This window comes from Mytilus californianus, unplaced genomic scaffold, assembly GCF_021869535.1.
Source record: "Mytilus californianus isolate M0D057914Y unplaced genomic scaffold, xbMytCali1.0.p SCAF_6, whole genome shotgun sequence".
Classification (NCBI taxonomy): domain Eukaryota; kingdom Metazoa; phylum Mollusca; class Bivalvia; order Mytilida; family Mytilidae; genus Mytilus; species Mytilus californianus.
This window is the reverse complement of record NW_026262712.1, coordinates 90,189,178-90,211,906: the sequence shown is the minus strand read 5'-3', so window position 1 is coordinate 90,211,906 and position 22,729 is coordinate 90,189,178. Positions and strand designations below refer to the sequence as shown.

At 31.7% G+C, this 22,729-nt stretch overlaps 1 protein-coding gene across 1 annotated transcript in view; it reads right to left on the bottom strand.

The window, feature by feature from the left end:
- The window catches only part of LOC127706661 (uncharacterized), a 42,267-nt gene that overhangs the window by 12,188 nt on the left and 7,350 nt on the right, over positions 1 to 22,729 (bottom strand). The window contains exons 4-23 of the mRNA XM_052211317.1: positions 22,269 to 22,411; positions 21,804 to 21,883; positions 21,374 to 21,456; positions 20,162 to 20,192; positions 19,289 to 19,371; positions 18,655 to 18,777; positions 18,288 to 18,390; positions 16,935 to 17,077; positions 16,477 to 16,587; positions 15,751 to 15,817; positions 13,524 to 13,630; positions 12,251 to 12,409; positions 9,962 to 10,084; positions 9,044 to 9,145; positions 7,967 to 8,024; positions 7,550 to 7,696; positions 5,710 to 5,789; positions 5,419 to 5,528; positions 4,404 to 4,508; positions 4,004 to 4,082 (exon numbers count right to left, since the gene is read on the bottom strand). Coding sequence (XP_052067277.1) covers positions 4,004 to 4,082; positions 4,404 to 4,508; positions 5,419 to 5,528; positions 5,710 to 5,789; positions 7,550 to 7,696; positions 7,967 to 8,024; positions 9,044 to 9,145; positions 9,962 to 10,084; positions 12,251 to 12,409; positions 13,524 to 13,630; positions 15,751 to 15,817; positions 16,477 to 16,587; positions 16,935 to 17,077; positions 18,288 to 18,390; positions 18,655 to 18,777; positions 19,289 to 19,371; positions 20,162 to 20,192; positions 21,374 to 21,456; positions 21,804 to 21,883; positions 22,269 to 22,411 — 2,037 coding nt within the window. The remainder of the gene's footprint in view (positions 1 to 4,003; positions 4,083 to 4,403; positions 4,509 to 5,418; positions 5,529 to 5,709; positions 5,790 to 7,549; positions 7,697 to 7,966; positions 8,025 to 9,043; positions 9,146 to 9,961; positions 10,085 to 12,250; positions 12,410 to 13,523; positions 13,631 to 15,750; positions 15,818 to 16,476; positions 16,588 to 16,934; positions 17,078 to 18,287; positions 18,391 to 18,654; positions 18,778 to 19,288; positions 19,372 to 20,161; positions 20,193 to 21,373; positions 21,457 to 21,803; positions 21,884 to 22,268; positions 22,412 to 22,729) is intronic.

The following is a 22,729-nucleotide window of genomic DNA, read 5'->3' as shown; positions in this document are numbered from 1 at the left end:
TCTCATCGGAATACTGTTATGTCAGGATTTTATGTAAGTCACAAGTTAATTTGTCAATATATACCGAATTTAAGGTTGTGTTTAGCATTATCTAAGCTATAATAAGTTTGGCCTCTTGAATTGCAGTCAAAAACTACTAGAAGTATCTGAAATACCAGCAGTCATGATTTAGCTCCAAATGAATTTAAATATCTAACAACCTTGTCTTTCACTTTTTGTGTTTATGACTTCTGAAAATGGTAAATTCTTTTTATCTCACAAAATTGGATTTTCCATGCATAATCTATACAAAATCTGGCAATTTTTGCACAACCTGTAGCGTGAAATAAAGTCCGGTGACCAATACTTTTTATTAAATTTTGGAAATAAGCAGGTTAAAAACTACATTTTTGACAAATTATTAAAAAATTCTGTGGATTTTAATTAAGACCCCCCATCCACCTTAAGACGCATCAAACTTATAAAGCTTAATTTTCATCTTCATGTCCGATAGGACCATGCAAATGAAATTAAATATATTTGAGTGAATAATATTTCTCATTAGGTTTACCAACTCTATGTTAACAATTGTACTTTCGTGTCAAAAGAGAGTCGAAAGATACCAAAGGGATAGTCAAACTCATACGTCAAAAACGACCGGACAATGGCATGAAAAAAACAACAAAAAAACGACCAAAAGACAAACAACAGAGCACAAAACACAACATAGAAAACTAAGGCTGAGCAACTCGAAATCAATTTTAAACCGGAGGCAATCTCAGCAGCCCCGGGAAAAGTAAAATAACAAAAATACCGACCTCCAAGGAAAATTCAAAACGCAAAGTCCATTATCAAATGTTACAATCAAAAGCTCAAACACATCAAGCGAATGGAAAACAACTGTCATATTCCTGACTTGGTTCAGGCATTTCCCCATGTAGAAAATGGTGACTTAAATCTGGTTTTGTAGCTGGCTTTACCTCTCACTTGTATGACAGTCGCATAGAATTCCATTATATTATCAACAATGTGTGAGCGAAACAAACAAAAGTAAATATGTCAAAAACTAGGGTTCAGCAGTCAACATTGTGTTTTAATCATAATCACTTTAAAACAAACAACTATGTCAACAAAGAAAAACAAAATGGCATATATTTCAAATATGTCTTATTTGTCAGTATAGTCGAGTTACTCGTGGTTCGTCTACAGGGTTTTTGTTTTATGTTGTTTGTTTTCATGTGTGTTTACTGTTTGATCTTACATTATCTTGCCTTATATTACAGTTATTTTATTTTTATTTACTATATGTATGTAAAAGTTAAGATAAAAAATCAGCTACTTCATTTATATTATTTTAAGTTTAAAGCAACTATATGCACAGGATTTATTTGTTTATACATAGTTTTTATTTAGAGAAAAAACCGACATGGTTAGAAAATACAAATAACAACAATATTACAAACACAATTCCATTTTAATATTCTTGTCATGGTTAGAAAATACATAAAATAACACCATTACAAAATATTTTTGTACGTGTCTATAAATAAAACAAATCTATTTTGTTTTTAGAAATTTACCTGTGATAATATAAACGTCACAAAATATACGTCCCTTTTTGTAACGTTGATCCATTCATGTGACGCGCAGTTTATATTTCGTTTGTGGTGTCCTGGCGTGCTGTCGTAAATTCATGGGAGGTGTCCGTTGTTATTTTGCGGTGTACATGTTGTAATGTACTATTATATTATTTATTTATGTATTTCTCTGTGTTGAGTGTTCTTGCGTTTGTTTGTACTGTATTCCTGTCACGTAGTGTTGTCATTTTAGCGGTACTTTTAACATTGCCATATTAACGGGAGGTTTGGCTTGCCATTTAACCAGGTTCTACCCACCATTTTTTTTAATGTCCTGTACCAAGTCAGGAATATGGCAGTTGTTATCAGACAGTCCGTTTCTATGTATGTTAGTGTCTGCTTCTGCTGTAGTTCAGTGTTTTTGTTGTTCCGTTGTTTTCCTCTTATAGTTGATGTGTTTCCCTCGGTTTTAGTTTGTTACCCGGATTTGTTTTTGCTTAATGGAAGTATGACTATTGAACATAGATACTATTGTTGCCTTTGATAAGGGACGTTCCGATTTGAACTTTTCTTGGAGTTCGGTATTTTTTATTATTTTACTTTTTATATAGAAACTCAATATACAAAGCACATAAGCAAAAATGAAATACAAGAATAAAGGTAAGCAAATACTGCTCCACATGTGGCCCTTGTCGTGTTGCTCATGTAAGTACAAAACCGGTGGTAATTTAGAAGGTCACATTCGAGAAAAAGAGGACGAGATTGTGGTTATGATAATTTGAACATATATGTCGTCATCGGTGAAACAGATAATCAACAGCAGCAACTCGTGATGGCTTCCGTCAAATTTTCGAAGGGATGATTCCAACATCACCACTTGGAACTCTTGGACTAATGGGTGAAAGCATCTATTTAGTCGTAATGTTTTTTTCTCAACTGACCCTCATTATCAATTTCTAGATGTGATTCAAGATATGATGTAGACTTAACTTTATTTACTATATTCTTTATTTCAAGTGCAATGGGATAGATGCATTCAACATATATAGTCATTAAATACTTCAATTAAGATACATTTCAATTTAGATATATTCCAATTTTGAAGATATGTTTCAATTTTATATATTTCAATTTAGATACATTTCAATTTAGATGTACTTCAATTTAGATGTATTTCGATTTTATAGATATATTTCAATTTTATAGGTATATTTCAATTTTATAGATATATTTCAATTTCATAGATATATTTCAATTAAGATATATTCTTAATTTATATATATTTCAATTTAGATATATTTCAAATATAGAAATCAGAATATGTGGTGTGATTTCAATGAAACAAATTTTCTACAGAGACCAGGATGTTAGCAGTTAATAGATAAAAATTAACGTCAATTTAAACATGTTATGACGCCACGGTGACGTTGTAAATGATATTTTTGCACTAAATTGACGGATTATATTGCACTGTTCTTTAAAAAAATTTGAAACTTAATAACGGCTCTGATCACATCTCATCCTTTAACAGAATCATTTTCATATCATTAAAAGCTTTGAATGCTTTTATTTGTCTCCAATGATTTCTTCGTTATTGATTCTAATACCACTGCTATTTCGAAACCATGGAAGTTCGGGATGATTTTAATAATGAATACGTTATACACTAGATAGAGCAAATAGATATAAGAAGATGTGGTATGAGTGCCAATGAGACAACTCTCCATCCAAGTCACAATTTTTAAAAGTAAACCATTACAGGTCAAAGTACGGCCTTCAACACAGAACCTTGGCTCACACCGAACAGCAAGCCATAAAGGGCCCCAAAAATGACAAGTGTAAAACCATTCAAACACTATAGTGTTTAAGGAAAATAAACTATATCAACCAATGGTCTAATCTATATGAAAAACGAGAAACGATAAACACTTATGAACCACATCAACAAACGACAACCACTGAACATCAGGTTCCTGACTTAGGACAGGTGCAAACAAATGCAAAGGGTTTAATCGTTTTAATAGGCGCCAGCCTTTGCCCTACCCTGAACCAATAGTGTAACATCACAACATAGAAAGACACACTATAAAATATCAATTGAAATGGCTAAACTCAAACCATATATTGGAAGAAAACTAAAGTATACTCATACTTCCTAATAAGTAGCAAAATTACAGCAATTATATTAAGGTTCAGGTTATGAAGAACACTCGTCAAAACAGGAGTCATGTCCGGTTGAAGTGCTCCTCAAACTTTAACCAAACCATGAATAAAAGCAATTGCTCCTTGAGTATATAAATTGTTTAGGACGATGTTATAAAAATGAGTATGGTCATTTGGTAACAAAACGGGGCAAATCATTTCCCCTTGAAAGAAAGACATCTTTGTTTGTGCTTCTGTTGATACAAAAGAACACTGACATTTAAATCTCATGATATAACACATACCGTATAGTCAGCTCTATAAGCAAGTCGTCCTCCAAGCATCTTCATTTGTGTGTGAAATTCTAAATTCAGTTTTACAGGCCTGGAATTTAATAGTAGTGAATGTTACTTTTTTTTAAATGTATTTTTCTCAAAGTTTTTTTTGAGATCTTGTTTTATAGTTTTCAATACAGAACGTTAAAGAAAATTTGTGACTTATTTATCTGATTCCTTTTTATTTGAAAACGAAACATGATTGTGATGATTATGAAACAAAGATGAAATTGAAATATGATGTATATGTCTTTTCACTGATCAAACATATCTTTTTTTTTTAAATGTAATGTATTCATTTGTATTTTACAACGTTTGACTCAAGCTAAGCATCATCGAATTAATTATTAAATATGAGACTTATTAAAACCTGTTCATGATGTGAGCTGCCAGTGCACAACCTGCAGACACTATATAATTCCTTGTTATTTTAAATCCAAATGCTCCACCAAGTCTTTTAACAGTTACATTAATTCTGAAAATATATGTGAAGTGTTATTAAAAACAACGATACTAGCCAAACTGCACTATACTAGCATGCTTGCAAATTTTATGTCTTTTGCGTTTAACTATGGTATTCGGTATAATAATTGATCAGCTTATGTTAAACAGTTTGAGCTAAATCGCAATATAATATTTATTCCATTAAAAGACGTATCGAATTTGAAGCTAATTTAGTTTTTCTTGTTCTTTTTCAAAGTCTGTTGTGTTTTGTATAGTTGTCAGTAAGATGAAAATGTTTTGTATATTTGAGATAGAAATGAAAATAAATGTAAAGTGTGTTATTTATGATACAGCAACACAAAATCTAAATAAATAATTATGAAAAATACTTTTCAAGGTCAACTTTAGACAAATGGTTGTATTATATGTCGAAATCTACTTTGTTCCATCTGGATAAGTTGTGAATATTTATTATTTAGACTACTAAAGGTCTATCATTGTAAACTCTAAATATGACAACAATAGCAAAATCAAACATATAACTAAAACAGCCACTGATACAGTTCCGTGGTACATTAATATGTTTATTGTGTGTGCAAAATTTTGAAAGTAGATTTTGATTTGAAGGATATGTGGGATATACGTCATTGAAATTGATTTTCATCTGTTATGAATCACGTGGTTTTCATGTTTATAACTCACGTGTTTTCCATCTGTTATGGCTTACGTGTTTTTCATGTATTATAACTCACGTGTTTTTCGTGTGTTATGAAAGAGGGACGAAAGACACCAGAGGGACAGTCAAACTCATAGATCGAAAACAAACTGACAACGTGTTTAAATGACTCACGTGTTTAAATGTGTTAAGTCTCACGTAAATTTCATGCGTTATGAATCACGTGATTTTTTACCATACTATATTTTTATACAAAAGAAATTACCTGCTTTGATTAACTCCTAAAACCATTGCAACAGCTCTCTGTGAGTTGTCAATCCACTGCGTAGACGTCTCCACATTCATTCCTTCTGGTGTAGGTTTGCAGTAACTTATCTGTTTTATATATTAACATTCACATATTGGATCTTTTTCTTACAACTTGGAAAACTTTTGAAATCGAAACTGAGATCTGTTTTTTTTTTTTTTTTTTTTCATTTCTTTTAATTATTAATAATATAATATCGACATAAATATAAGTTGAAGTTTTGATAAACAAAACCGCATTAATACATACCTGGGTTTCCATTGGAAAATGTTTCTGTTCGCCAAATTGTATGCTTCCAGTTATTTGTTTGGTGCTATTAGTGATTGCAGCTGTAAGAGGTAAATCCAAAATGTTTTAAAATATAAAACTAAATGTGAATGTTTTCGCATGATGATTAATTCATTGTTATTGTCCATTGTAAAGTCTACATTCTTACAGTGCAAACTAAATAATTTTGTTTGGCATTGTATGAAAGTTAGTGTAAAATTTATTGTCAGAGCATATATATAAATGTACATCTTCAATAACTAGTCTTTGTATTAACTGCATCTAATTCAATAATAATTGCATGCAATATAACATGTATATTCTTGAAATGTTTCAATCTTTTAAAAGCATTTTTGTATGAAGCATTCAAAGGAATTGCAGCCATGATATAGTTTAGCCTAATTAATTGATATATAGTTATCGTTGTAAATATTTGTTGGTGTTCTTCCCGATTGTTTACAGATGTAATGAAAATGTAAAACAATTACATCCTAAAAATCATTCACAAAATGTAAGGCACGCCGATGTTAGTTATCGTCAGCATATTTTAGTATTCTGATGTTAAAGCACTGCTCATCGGTATTATGTTTTTGTTAAATTAGTTCAACAGCAAAAGAAAGATACCAAAGGAATATTCAAACTCATAAGTCGAAAACGAACTGACAATGCCATGCAAAAAAAAGGAAAACGACGAAAAGAAAAACAAAAGTACACCAAAAACAACACAGAAAACTAAATACGAAGCAACACGAACCCCACCAAAAACCGGGGTGATCTCAGGTGCTCCGGATGGGTTAGCAGATCTTGTTCAACTTGTGTATCTATCGCAACACTAACGTTCACGCCCGTTTTTAGAAGGGTCTTGTTTTGTTTTTATTTCCCCCTAGCATAATCCATTTGTATGGCTATGTTAAAAACTTCATTCAATATATCGCACCAAAATATCTAAGACGTTTTGAAACATTAAAAACAAAAAAAGGCTTAACAGAACACTCGACTTCGTCCAAAATCAACTTCGACCAAAGGAGTTCTGAACGTATCTGCTGTTGAATTAACGAAAGGTAAATAAGTCAACTTTAAAGTTTATGAAATAATTTCCTTTTGCAATAACAATTGATATGAAAAGGATAACCGAAACAACAAATCAATTAGACCGTACAACATACCGGACCAACCTCTAACAACCAAATATTTCGAAAAAAAAGACAAATAGACAAAGAAAAACAGGAACTTAGTCTAGATTACCTGAATCTGACTTCTAATTAATATAGCAATTGAGTTTCAGTAATACTATGAACATCTGAGGCGTGTTGTAAGGTTATAACCTAAATTTCAATAACTGTAGAAGATAAATTGAGAATAAAAAAATAAATATGATTCACCCTACAGAGTGGCGTTACTAATAAACTCATCATAGATACCAGGATTGAAATTTAGTATTTACGCCAATGCATGTGGTTAAGATGAAAAAACCTACTACTAAGGGCATTGTTGCTTTAATTACCCTCTAATTTTACGTAATAAAATAGCACAGGGATAGCATTAAGTAAGAATATAAACTAATTCCAAAAAGATGTTCCAAAATAACAGGTTGTTATTTTGAGAAGGGAAATTGATACAGTGATGTATCTGATTCACTCAACAATATCAAAGCCAGAGAAAAAACAGGACCACTTAATTGCATAAAACTGTAGCTGTCATTTTATGTTTTGTTTATTGCTGACATACTATGGTGTTTAAGGAAAATAAACTATATCTACCACATACGCCTTAGTGTTGTCAGCTACTAACTAATGTAAACATAAATCCATTTGTGTCTTACTTTGAGCATTTCCTTTCGTAAGAGGATAAATGTCTGGTAAAAATGATCCCTTGTTTATCCCATCATCTAAAGACAGAATGGGCGTTTTTTTATCAGAATATGTCACTTGAACTTGTTTAGCAGCATTGTTTGCTGTTTCTTCGTCCACTGAAATTAAATAGTGCAAAATCAAAATTACTATATAACATATCGTTATATAAATAAATTTTAATGGTACAATAGAAAGTATTTGTTTAAATGGCACAAAACAAGGAAAACAGTACCCATTGTTTTTTAAAGCAAGGAAATTAAATATTACACAATCAAAATGAGTAAGGGAATAAAGTGGATTTATAATAATCAAGATACTGTATTTGTATGAAAACCTTACATTTATAATAAAAACATCACATCGCTAAATTTAAAATCAAAACAAACCTGCAACAATGATTGCCAAAGCCTGGCCAGCATACATAACATCGCCGCCACATAATACCTTCAAATAGAATTATCAGTAACAAATAAATATCAGTGTTGAAAGACAGCAAAAATTAAATGAAATATGTTATTTTATAAAAGCTGTAATATTTCTGTTTATAGTAGAGAGAAAAGATTGTTCAATTGAAATTCAGAATAATTAGATATAAGAAGATGTGGTATGAGTGCAAATGAGACAACTCTCCATCCAAGTCAAAATTTATAAAAGTAAACCATTATAGGTCAAAGTACGGTCTTCAACACGGAGCCTTGGCTCACATCGAACAGCAAGCTATAAAGGGCCCCAAAAATACTAGTGTAAAACCATTCAAACGGGAAAACCAACGGTCTAATCTATATAAAAAAAGAGAAACACTTATGAACCACATCAACAAACGACAACTACTGAACATCAGATTCCTGACTTAGGACAGGTGCAAACAATTGCAGCGGTTTTAAACGTTTTAATGGTACCAACCTTCACCCTTATCTGAAACAATTGTGTAACATCACAACATAGAAAGACACACTATAAAATATCAATTGAAATGGCTTAACTCAATGTTTATTTCAAATCAGCTGCATAATGTACCATATTCTCTCTCAATGTTTTGTTTATTTTTGAATAGTTGATAGTTTTCTATGTTGTGTGTTTATATTGTTGTTTGTCCTTTGGTTTTTCCTTTTTTGCCATGGCGTTTTCAGTTTATTTTCGACTAATTGATGAGTTTGAATGTCCCTTTTGTATCTTTCGGCTCTATTTGTTAGTTATTCCAACTAGGAGGATCAATGAGCTTACTAAGATACCTCACAATCCTGATCGAAACAAAATTTGCAATTCAGCGTTTTTGTAAATAAGGCCTCTTCATGTCAGTAACGTAGAATCAAATAATGTTTCCTTAACTGTTTATTGAAATTCATAGCTAAATAACGATTTTTCATGAAGATTCATAAAGTTATCGTTGTTGTTTGCCTTTGTACTATTTATAACAATGTTATATTTAACTATCCTGAAAAGAAATTTATTAATAAACTTACCTCTTCCGGAACAGAAGGGATGGTGGATGATACTGAAGAAAAACAGTTATTTTGTCCAGGAATATCCTTTGCAGTTATAAATTTCAATACTCCTGACATGCTCTGAATTCAAAATTTTATCTTTAATATAATAACGATTGGTGATAGGAAGATTTCCTTTAAACTTTTCCGACATATCTATTTAACTATCAGAACTGAAATTAAACCAATACTGGAAAAAGGAATTCAACTGCTTTTGTAAAGTAAGGTGTGTTTTTCATTGCTTCGCTAATGTTGGTAGGGTTTTTCGATTGATTAAGGTCAACACAAACACAAACATATGTCATTAAATCTTTTGAAATTATGTTTTTAAAAAGGACGTTTTAAATGTATGTTTTAAATCATTTTTAGTTCATAATTAAAAAAAAACAGTTTTTACTGGTTTGTAATTTGTATTTTGATGGATACAATTATTGAACAAGAAATCTTTTTTATGTTTAAAGAATGGCCTTACACTAAATCGCTTATTAGTTAATAAGTGTTTTCATTTGTATGTGTATATTTGTATTTTTTTATTGCTGACTGTCAGATTTTGATATGTTGACTTAACGCAAAACATACGAAAAAATACACATGGCAATTGATGAAATTCGTTTTTAATGTGAAATAATAAATTATTTTTAACATCTTATATATTGGTTTTTTTTATGTCCATAAAATCTAAGAAAAAAATATTCTTATTTTGTTGTTGTCAATACCCATCAAAATTTGATTGGTTTCCAAATGTTAAACCACAAAATACATGTAACATATTCCAGTTGTAATCAAGTATAATGTTGCAAAATAAGTTTTAATCTTACTTCGCAATGATTATTATAAAATGTAATTAAGTTATTCAAGTACATATTATATAAAAATTCATTTAAATTTATTTATTACCAAAGCTTTCGATGGATCCATGTTCTGAAGTTTTGCATTTCCAACAGTGCTTGTAACAAATGCAGCATACAAAGTATCTTGTTGTACTGGAATATCGTTGATATAATCTGCTCTACCGGTGGTCTGTTTATATACATAAGCAAACTTAACCAAACAGAGTCAAGTTATACAGACATATTCATCGTAGTGTTGAGAATATGTTTTATCATTTGATTTTGCCATTTGATTAGGGACTTTCCGTTTTGAATTTTCCTCGGTGTTCAGTACTTTTGAGATTTTACTTTTTACATGTCAATTGTCTAGACTCGGAACAACGTAGTCTTTGCCGAATTGAATATATTAATTGATTGTTGTTTTCTTAACGTCCAGTACCTAACATTCGAACAGATAATACCTTTCGGTTATTAATGCTCTGAAACTTCGTATTTGTTTTGGTCTTCTAACTGTTTTAATTCGAGCGCCACTGGTTAGTGTTATGAAACCGTAAACGCGCGTCCGGCGTACCAGATTATGAACCTGGTATCTTTGATGTGTTATTGTTTTGATATTTGTATGTTACTTGCTACATGTGTGAACCTCTACATGTCTCTTGTACTTTTGTTCTGTTGTTGATAAACTGTGTTTTAACGTTCATGTTCAATACACTAAATTTATTTTAAAATTGAAATTAATTCTTTTTGTGAATATAAAGTTACGAATTATAGCAAATGAGAAAATTTTCATTTACATATATTAATCTGAAGATTTCAAAAGAGGGACGAAAGATACCAGAGGGACAGTCAAACTCATAGATCGAAAACAAACTGACAACGCCATGGCCAAAAATAAAAAGACAAACAGACAAATAATATTACAGATGACACAAAATAGAAAACTAAAGACACCCGTCGTGTTGATTATGTTATTACAAATTCGGTAAATAGTCTAATTCGGTAAGTCACATTCGTGAAAAGGGAAGGGTATTGTAGTTACGACATAAGGAACATATCCGATATCAACTCGTGATGGCGCCCGTAAAATTTACGAAGGGATGACTTCAACTTCACCATTTGGAACTCTTGGCTTAATAGCTTCCTTGTGAGCAGCAATCCTCTATCAAGGAAATCATGATAGGAAACACAAGCCCGGGAATATCGTATCAATTGGGAGATATATACTCCGTATGCAGGCGCTGCTGGAATGTTGCTACATAGAAATGGAAAGTTCACAATTAGGAAGCTGAAATCATCTCTTTTGTCGTAAAGTTTTGTTTTCAACCGACCCTCATTGTCAACTTCTAGATGTAATTCAAGATATGAGGCAGACTTAACTGTATCTGTAGTATCCTTTATCTCTAGTTCGATGGGATAGATTCGTTCAACATAGTCACCAAATTTTGTATTATTTAGTGAGAGAACATCATCTATATAGCGGAACGTAGAATTAAAGGATGTTGCTAACTTCTTATCTTTTTTCCTAAGAAGTTCCTGTATGAAGTCAGCCTCATAATAATAAAGAAACAAGTCGGCAAGAAGAGGGGCACAATTGGTTCCCATTGGAATTCCGACAGTCTGTTGAAAAACACGTCCTCCAAACGTAACAAATATGTTGTCAATCAAGAAATCAAGCATCTTGATAATGTCAGTTGTTTGAATCAGAGTGATTCTTTTCAAAGTAGGATTTATCCCTCCCCAAGACAAGATACTTGTATCTACGCTCACCATTCTTTTTAATGAAACAAAGTAATACCAACTCTTTCAATTTGTCTTTAAGTTTGGAATGGGGAATACTTGTGTAAAGTATAGAAAAGTCAAATGTTTTAATACTATTGCAAGATGAGAGAGTCTTAGATTGTATGTACTCTAAAAGATCTTTGGAATTTTTTAGTATCCACATCTGATTCACGCCACCTCTAGAATAGGCAGTTTCACAATAACTTTGGAGCCCGGCTTTGATTGCTGATAAAATAGATGTTAATAATTTAGAAAGAGGTTTCGTGGAGCACTTGGAAGACCCAGCAATATACCGTTGTTTGTAAGGACACTTATGTAGTTTAGGTATTCAATACAGTGATGGAAGATCCAGTTCTTCATCTTTGGTTGAAATTCCAAAGGAACATAGAACAGACCTATGATTATCCAGGATTTCCTCTTTGGTAAGTGTCGTGAGGGTATATGTTGAGTTTCCAAGTGAATTGTCAATACCTAATTCATTTATCAAACAGTTATTTTGCAAAGGTTGAAATCCGTTGTAGTAGACTATTTACTTTTACCCTTATACATTTAAGGAGAAAAAACGAAGGAACCATACCTGGTCCATAGCCTCCAACTTAATCATTGGTTCAGTAAGTGGCCATTCCAACGGCTTGGTGTCATATGACTGCTGTCCGGATGAAAGCGGTCTAGAAAGAGGTATCGCACCACTTCTATAAATACCTCCTGCTGTATCACCTACCACATCAAGAATATACTGAAAATATAGAATATCTCCAATGAAGAATAATTGTCTTACATGTTTGAAATATTGTTCTGAAGTTAATCGATCTATATAAGGGACAGTCTTGGACTTCATGCCAACTTATGTGTTCGTACTATACAATTGCTAAAAAAAATGTATTTATTTAAAAGTTTTTTTTTGTAGCAACAATACATCAGTTTAAAAGATTCTTGTTCAATCTAATATAACTTAAGCTGTTATAAAGGAAGGTGACACCCGTATCCTTTTTTTAATGTTTTTTGTGAAATTACTAAAAAAAATAATCCCCCAAAAATGATAAATGTTTTTTGGGTCATATCTTTTTTCTATCATTTTCATTTTTATTATAGTTGTTTGTAAACATAATTTTATTCGCCCATATGGTTGATGATATTAAATAGGAAGTTATCTAAGAATAAAATTGAAAATGGAAACATGTTTTCTTCAAACTAAGTATCATGACATGCACCTGCAATGTTAATACATTAAAAACTGTCTCAATAGAATAAATGAACAAAAAAAGTTGTCAATTCAGGATGTATTTAATGGAGATAATCGTTATAATTTATAGACAGTATATTTTTTCCTTTATTTATGTTACGGGTATATAATAAGAATTGATTAACAAAACAAGCTGCGGTTCTGCAGTGGTACCATTCAGTGTCGCTAAACTTATAGACAGAAATTCATATTTTTAAACAGATCATTCAGACCAATCACTATCAGGAAAGAAAAATATCCAATCCCCACTCTTTGTACAAACTCTCATTGATTTTAATTCTAATGTGTTCCTTATTATCTTATCCCGATAACGTGTTCAATTTGGCCCTATAAATGCTTAGTTTAATGAACAATTTAACAGACTCGACCAACCATAGCAGAGTAATTTGATCATTCGTTTAATACTGAATAGATGGCTTTTTTCGAATTTGTTTTATACAAAAGCAAATGAAGATAAAGTTAATATTTTTTTACCAAATTAAAAAAACATTTTCATATGCAGTATAGGTTTAATAGGTTTTGATTTCTTATGCAGTTTTCAGTAGAAAAGGCACAGTTATAACCTTACATATGCACATTTAGAAAGGTAGATGATAAAATTATTTACACTGTAAAGATATCCTATTGCTACGTTCTTTCTGTATGCGACACTAGGCTCAACAGCATCAATGTTGGGATCGGGATTCAATTCAGATGCGAGAGTAGTCATTGCGCCTGCAGATAAAACAAATGATTTAAAATGATTAATCTCCAACAACTGCATAATCTCTGAATTTATGCACTTGTTATATAAAACAATATTTGATTACTTCAACGATCAAATTGCACCGGTAATTTCAATACCTAGATCGAACCTATTTTCAATCACAAGAGTGTATTAGAGACCTTTATCTCAAGAATGTAAAATACTCACTTCCGATTTCTTTAGTCTATTGTCCCCATATAGCAATTAGTAACATGGAGAGATGTTAGCCAAAACCCGAAATATCGAATTTCCCAGCCAATCAACTTACAGAAACACTTAAGGTTTAGTTCACAGATTCAAAAAGAAAAAGCATCTTGCATATTTTTTTGTTGTTTTACTTTCAGATACATTGATGATGCTCTGTCATTCATTAACCAATATGTTAGTGAGTGTTTGTATCTCATATGTCCCAGTCAACTTGAGATTAAGGAAACTACAGAAACTAGGAGGTCTACTTAATGTCTTGATCTTTTCCTTGATTCTGACACAGACGGAGGACTTCAAACTAGAATCTATGACAAAATTGATGATTCCAACTTTCCAATTGTTAACTTCTTAGCAGAAACATACCATCTGCCCCATCGTTTGGCGTTTACATACATGAATATATGCATTAAGCTCGTGCATGTTCCCACTATACAGTCTCTATTTACAGGGGTGTGCTCCTTACACAAAAACTGCTTCAACAGTTTTATGAAGAAGAACGATTGAAGTCGACACCACCTAAGTTTTACGGTCACCATCACGAATTGACCGATACGTCTGTGTCTCTACTTACAAGCGACGTGTCTTTGCGGTCTTTGATCTTTAGATACTAGAACAGTGGTCTGATCTGTAGATTTACCTATTGTGTCCTTTTCCCGATGGTGACATTTGTTACTGAATACGGATTCACATTGCGGATGAAGCATGCATAAAAGAAGTCGCTTGCCCTGTCGAAGGACCCAATCTCGCTCCTTTTGTCTTCATGCGATTCCTTTTTTTTGTGTTTACCTGGATTTGTATCTTCTAGCTATACAACTAGGTTTTATCCACCATTTTATACATAAGAAAATGCCTGTACCAAGTCAGGAATATAACAGTTGTTATCCATTCGTTTGATGTGTTTGAGCTTTTGATTTTGCCATTTGATTAAGGACTTTACGTTTTGAATTTTCTTCTGAGTTCGATATTTTTGTTATTTTACTTTTTTCTTGATAGATTTTGAAGATTTCAATATCGGTAAACTTCTTTTTTGCCTCTGAATATTTCAATTATTCACTTCAATATGCTTATTTATAAGACAGACACCTAGTTTATTACAGAACTCTGTGAATTATTAGTCTTCAGTGTTTTTGCATGTATCAAAGGTTAAAACAAAACAAAACCTTAATGTTTATCATAAAAACGAACACTGACTCTATACATCTGAATAAGGTTAGATTTATAAAAGAGATAGAAACCCTTATGTTTTATATAACTCGTACAATCTCTCATAAATCCTTTCAGTGTCAAATACTGGTTATAAGTAGGATTGTACTCTCGGGTCACGGGGACTAACAGTCCACATGCAATATAATCGACTCTCTCATAGTTTTGATAGGAATTAGTAATTACATAAATCATTTTTAAACAATGCATTCAAATATATTGTAGAATGCATTGGTCATAATGTTATCGCATAACATAATATGAATTTCAATTGAAACAAGTCCAAAAAAAATTACCAAAACCATCTTTAAAACGACCTCTAGAAGTACCTGATATGAAAAATTATTACAATATCAAATATGCTTGACCATAACGACGTTTCAACAAAACAAATGTAAAAACAGCCTGGGGTTTAAAATGTGATAATCTTAGAAGAACCGAGGTGACCATTACCACTTTAGATATAACAAAAGTAATAGTATAAGACGGAGAAAAAAATAAACTCATCAAAAATTCCATGCTTTGCTACGCCAGATGCTCATTTTTGTCTACTTGAGACTCATTAATGCCCAAAATTGAACTAAATAGTAGTAGTGAATCCCTTATTTTCTGTAAATATCTGTAAATATTATACCAGTACGCTAAACATAAACTATGTATGTTGTCAGACACATCTTACCTTGTATGACGGATGGGTCTACCAATGATTTTCCTACGAGATAAGATTCTGTCTGCACTGCATGAACCTTAAAATTATAGTTGTAGATAATTTTTATCAGAGGGACTCGCAGATCGGGTGACGAGAAATCTATGATTCTTGTTAAAATATCCGTTTATCTTGATTACTACAAATGCCCAACTGACAAAAAAAAGTTGATAAAAGCTTTAATATGTATTTGCCTGGCGGGTGATATATTCATAATGTATAACGCTTACCCTATCGACGCACACGGTCTTGCTCTGTATGTATACATCCCAAGCTTTCAAAGTGTTCCAGACAAAGATAAAGTCAGAAAAAGCGCTTAGGACGCTCAAAATTATAAGTGATATTTTTATTTTGGAGTTCATGCGATTCCCTCAGTTTTAGATTTTTACCTTGATTTAATTTGTATCATCTTAGTGGATTTATGAGATTGTAAGGTCAGTAAACTACTTTTATTACAACTAATTTGCTAGAGCGCAGTGTGTTGCTTAAAAGTGCACTACTTGTATCTGAAAGCTTGTTCCTCTGTGAAATTTATATATAGGGTTCAGTTCATTTCAGTGATTTTGATTCATACAAATGTCTTTCAATCCATGTCTTTTGATAACAGGTGGATATGTGTTTAATTGGCAATCTTCTTTTTTTTATATTGGATGTTTTTGTGTAATTTTGCATATACTAAGTAACAATATGTTTTCTTACAAAATCTTTGGAAATTCCAGAAAAAACAATACAAGGTTTTTCCATCACTAGAAATTTATTGTGTGTGCCAACTTTCATTCTAACACCAGCATTAACAAAGGAATGTGAGTTCTGTAAAAGCATGAACAAAATTTAGTTCAGATATAATACGCAATAAGTTAAATCAGGAAATAAACAAGTAACATAAAAAGTAAAATAACAAAAATACCGAACCCCGAGGAAAATTCAAAACGGAAAGTCCCTAATCAAATGGCAAAATCAAAAGCTCAAACATAAGTTCTTTTTTTACATTTTAAAAATTTACTTCACGCATTCTATAAAATGTTTATATGAAATTCACTTTTGATCTTTATAAAGACTACTGCGACTTGTAAAAAAAGTTTGTAATCCTATATTGAAATACTATTTAATTGCTTTTATGGAACTATTTATTTTGAAATAAGTAATTAACTACTGACCTCTGCTCTTTGTGCAACTTTGTATAGTCTGACAATGTAGTCGTCAGTCATAGCTGGTACCTCCATGGCAACTATCACTTTGTTTGTCATATCTGTCTTAAGGAACTGGCTGATAGGTATCGTGTTAGATCCAGTACTATCCGCTGGAAAGTGACAAAAATAATATGCAAATGTTCTTACCATAGGATATAATATTCCACCAATAGTGAAGTACTCTGTGTAATGGAATTTAAGTTGGCCCTTACAGTTACATATTATTTGAGACTAATGCAGAATATTCAATTTTGATTTTTTTTTTGTCGTCTCTTATAAAAACATTTATTTTTGTATTTGTTCTGGCTGGAAGGAGGTGAGTCAATTTCCACTGCATTTTTTCAATCATAAAGTCGATATCTAAAAGCTATCAAATGCTGTATAAATGAAAATTTAATATTGAAAAGTCTATGTCCTATAACTGAAATGTTTTAGGCTCTGTCAAACTATGTATTTATTTCACTCATATACATGTAGTCGAAATCTAAAAGCTGTCAAATGCTTATGAAAATTGAATATTGAAGAGTCTATATCCTATAATTAAAATGTTTTAGGCTCTGTCAAACGATACGATATGTCTCTGTCTCAACTTACTAGCGACATGTTTTTATGTTCTTAGATTTGTGGATACCAGAATAGTCGTCTGATCAGTAATTTTACCGATTGTATTCTATTCCCGATTGTGATATTTCAACAGAGTGTGGTGGTTGATGAATGCATACCTGCATGATACGCTTACCCTGTCTATCCATCAAGTTCGTATCCTTCAGGTGTTCATGTGATTCCGTTAATCTTTATATTGTAATCTTGATGTATCGTCTTATTAATTTGTGAGATCAGTAAACTACTTTTCCCTTAATTTTTCAACAATTCTAAATAATTTTATATCATCATACTGTTATTTCCGCGATAAATGTTGGTATAAACGGCATTTTGATTTAAAAAAAAATGCAAATGTTACATGATTTTGGAATCGGAGAACGTAGCTAACCAAAATGAATTAATTTGTATCCAGCAGACCAAATAAAGCTTTACTTTTAAAAGAATTTTACTTTTTTATTAAGTACCCTCTTCTTATACATTTCAGTAATATATATTAAAATTTGACATCAAACAAATAACATTTCATCTAGAATCCAAAACTATGAACAATATTTAGCGTGTGATATGATATGAACATTCGTCTATTGTTGCAAGCTGTTTATTTAACAATATTTGGTTTTTTTCTTTGCTTTTGATTTTGTTAGTTTGCTGTGTCATTAACGTAAAATCTACATATCAATGTTCAATAAGAATACATTTGTGACGAAAATAACTTACCTATTATAAGTTTGACATTAGCTGCTTCCAAAGCAACGTAGACATCCGATTGAAATTCTGGATGAAGATGTTTCAGCATGAGGTTTCCTGCCCAAGAGGCCATCTGTTTAATGTGTACATGTAATTAGATATAAAAGAAAAATATTTGCAATTAACCAATGGAATAAGAAGATATGTGGTTTTCAAACACTTCTAGAGAGATTAGGTCCTAAATTTATTATTTACTAAAGAAAAATATGTAATTAATTGTGTCTTTACATGCCTTTTTATCCTAACATATAATTTCAGCAAATTCACAAAAATAAGTTGAAGTTGACATTTTAATGAGATATAAACAACTTACACTACGCACGGATCTACCAGCTACTCTCATTAGCATGTCTTTGATGTTTGCTAGATATCCTAAAGAAGGTGTAGATTGGGATCTAGTAAAGATATCAATTAACTGGGTAATAGATAAACCTGCCCCGAGAACAACTGTTGGGTCAAACTAAAAAGAAACAAACCAGGGAATTACACACTGGCTTAATATATATATTGACTGTTGACACCATACCTAAAATATCGACAATATATTATAATGCAAGTGAAAAAAATATACAATGTTCTTATATATATTATTGGTGGTATGAAAGGTAAATTCAAGATAATACAAGATTCCAAATCAACAGTGAGATATCAAACTGTTGCGACAATGAGTCCCTTAGTGCACAGCCTCTTTCAATGCTGAAAAGAAATCGGGTAAGTTCTCCCCAAGTTTTCACATGAGTTTTATAAGCTAACAATGTTCTTGTGAGATTTGTAATAGATGATTTAAAATCTATGAATAAATGATTATAAAGGTTAAGAAAATATGTGGTTCCTCGGTATTATGATTCAAATCATACATCAGTCTTTAGTGTTCTCGTCAATATGTATCGAACGAGCTCAAGAGCAGTGATATCAGACTAAATTTAAATGCTATGCATCTTAATGTTTTCAAACAGAATAATCTTACTTACATTTACACTGTATAAGCCTTGTATTCCTCTTATATCAACGAGAACATCAAACCCAGCCATATCTAGCTCTTGGTTGTATATACCTTAATGTAATGTATAAAACTTTAGATCAATTCATTAAGGTTGCAATTTTTTTCAAAGTTATATTTATTTATTTTTGATAATCAAAATTGATTATTATCACGAATAAGTTGCACGATTAGTGGACATGAAATACAATTTCAGTTCTAAAATATTCAATAATTTCTTCATACAGTGTTCTTTTTGTTACTTGCAAAAGTAGTCAGTACTTCGGTACTGGCATGATTTATAACAAACCGTTCTAAAAGTGACTGTTTATCAATTTAGAAATGGTTAAGAAACTAAGGTTTCAACTCTTGAGGCAAAGTTGACCTTAAATGAAGTTAGCTAGTATTTCTATGTCCTTTTTGGTCATATGGCTATTTAACTGTTTATGTTCTTATACATCATTGGCTTTCAAATATCAGGCTTTGAGCGTTCCTGATGAAGGCAAATCCAGAAAAGCACTTCGGACACAGGAAATTTATAATGTGTTGTTCTCCTTTGTCAAATGTTAAATTTTCTCCTTAAAGTTTCAGGTCTATCACTATGTACTTGTACTTCAATGAGAGTTTTCGGTATTATTTTACTTTTATGTTAAGTTTTTGATATTGATGTTTCTTATAAGGCTATTCCCCCCTTTAGTACCTTGTCCGGTGTTACCAAACACCATCCTGGTTTGCTTTCCAGAGTTATCTGCTAGGATTTTGAAAAGTTGATCAAATGTGTCAGGTCTATACCATACAGCATCGCTTCCCACAATTTGAAGTTGTTGTCCTTTTCGTGGATGACAATTACCATGGCAGCGCTCACCAGTTTTGTGACAATATGTCTTTCCTAGCTCCTATTGTAAATTTTAGAATTTATACTATCAGATGTGTACAGTGATGAGTAATTTCTTACAAGATATTAAGTTGATTAAGATAGATATCTCAATTAGTGATAGAAATACAAGCGAGTTTAAGCTGTTTAAAGTGAAGTGAAAAGTAAAAGTTCCTTCTCAAAATTAAATAATGTTAAATACGGTTAATAAAGTATAATTACCAATATAAAAAGCAAGACAAAAAATATATACATTTTTTTTAAGTCGAATAAGCATGAATTAATTATGTTTTTGTAGACCTGTTAGTCATCATTACTCATTTCATCTTATCTAACATTTTAATCGATGTTTGCCCCTGCCGCAAAATAGCCAATACGTCAGATGCGTTGTTAAATTACCAAGTTCCAAGTGATGAAGTTTTATATCACGACTTGGTTGACCGTTTCACAGATGACCACTGATATGTTCCAATTATTTTCGTAGCCATATCCCATTCTTTTCCTCGAATTTGACCTACCGAATAAGACTTATCATCAGGTTTGTACGTACACGAGCAACATGACGGGTGCCACATATGGAGCATGATCTGCTTATCCTTCTGTAGCACCTGAGCCACCTTCGGTTTTTTTGTGGGGTTCGTGTTGCGCAGTCTTTGGATTTTCTATGTTGCGTTTTAAATACTGTTGTTTGTCTTTTGATCGTTTTTTTTTTTGTTTTTACTATGGCATTGTCATGTTGTTTTCGAATAATTATTTTGAATGTTCCATTGGTATCTTTCGCCTCGCACTTACAACCATTCGATCCATAACGTGGTGGTTTTTGCATATGTGCTCATCTGAAAATGTTTGCTAGTATGCAGTGTATCATCGTAATTTTGTTTTATCAATGACCTTGCAAGACCCTTGTTTGTCAAGGTCAATAATCCCCTCGTATAAGTGGTATTTTTAACTGCTATTTTATACATTCTATTTTACTAAACCTTTGATTTTTACGGACTTGCTTCTGATTTTTCAATTTGTATTGCGGAAAAGATGGTATACCGCAAAAAGATGGTGCAAAGGTTTATATATATATATGTTCCAAATAATCCTATATTTTTTTAAGACTGCAACTAAATGATACTAACAATATTGGGATTCATTTGTAGAATAAAAGTGTATGAGTTGCTTTTTATTGAAGCTTTTAAGACTATTTCAATTTACCTCAATATCTACAGTTGTTGTTTTCCTCACAGCTGGTGAGTCTTGTGCAAATGATTTCATAGCATCCAATATTGGTCGGTAACCTGTATAGAATTTAAGAATCCAATAAAAAATAAAACTTATACCAATCAATGTATTGTGTATTTGTTTTTGCTACTATGAATGTTAGATACATAGTTTTTATCCGTTCGTAAAAATACACAAAACACTGAAAGTTCTCTGAAAATTCACTTCTTAAATATAAGCCAGTTAGTTTTTGGTTTGAAATTAAACATATCTATCAATATTCCTTTATTATTAATACGGAACTGCATTACGCGTATTCGCACTCACTAACTAGCCCATAGCTCAATTACAATTAATTAATAAATGTTTTCCCAAGCTAAAACCGGAATCTGTCTAATACGTTTATGTTTTAATATTCACATACCAGTACATCTGCAAATAACATCATCATAAGCATCCTCCACTTGTTTCATTGAAACGTTTCCCTCGTTTTGGTCTAGTAATCTGAAAAGGGAGTTTTAGTAAATGCAAATGTATTAAATGATACAGACGAAAACAGAGTGAAAAAGTATAACAAAAATACCGAACTCCTAGGTAAATTCAAATAAGGGGAGTCGACAAAAACAGACACGAGACATCCTTCCAGTGTATAATTAGATGATATGAGGAAAAAATTTTACCACTGATAATTTTAAGCAGCAAATTTCTGGTGTCATTTAGAAATCAAAAGCATAATATAATGTAGCAGGTGGCATTTTTTTATTTTCAACAAGAGATATCAAACATCATTCAAATTGAATAACCGTATTATAACTTAATTGTGGTATACAGTGTAGCTTTACCTATGCGTGTATATTGATTCAAATGTATACAAAGCTGATTCACTTACGCATGCATGTTCATGACCTGACCAGGACTGCAGAATCCACACTGTGAACCATTGTATTTGGCTAGACGCTTTGGGATGACGTCACTTATAGCTTCTATGGTAGTTATCTCCCACCCATCACACATGAATAATGGACAGAGGCACTGTAAAATTAAAAAAAAAAATATATGTAAAGTGGACACATATATAAATTATATGTAATTTATAAAAAATGAAAGCTGATAAAAAAAAGTGTTTTAATTTATCCGACAATTCAGATAAAATTAGACATCTATGATTATATATCGCAATACTGCTATATTCAGTTCTGTTTACTTTTATTTGGGGGGTGATATTTGCAATACATATTGTTTTATGCTATCATTTATGATGTTTTGGAAATATTGGTCCATCTCTATATCAGTCAGTGGAAGGTGATATATACACCACAGCTGCCGAGTTGTTTTGGGCAAAAAAGGGTC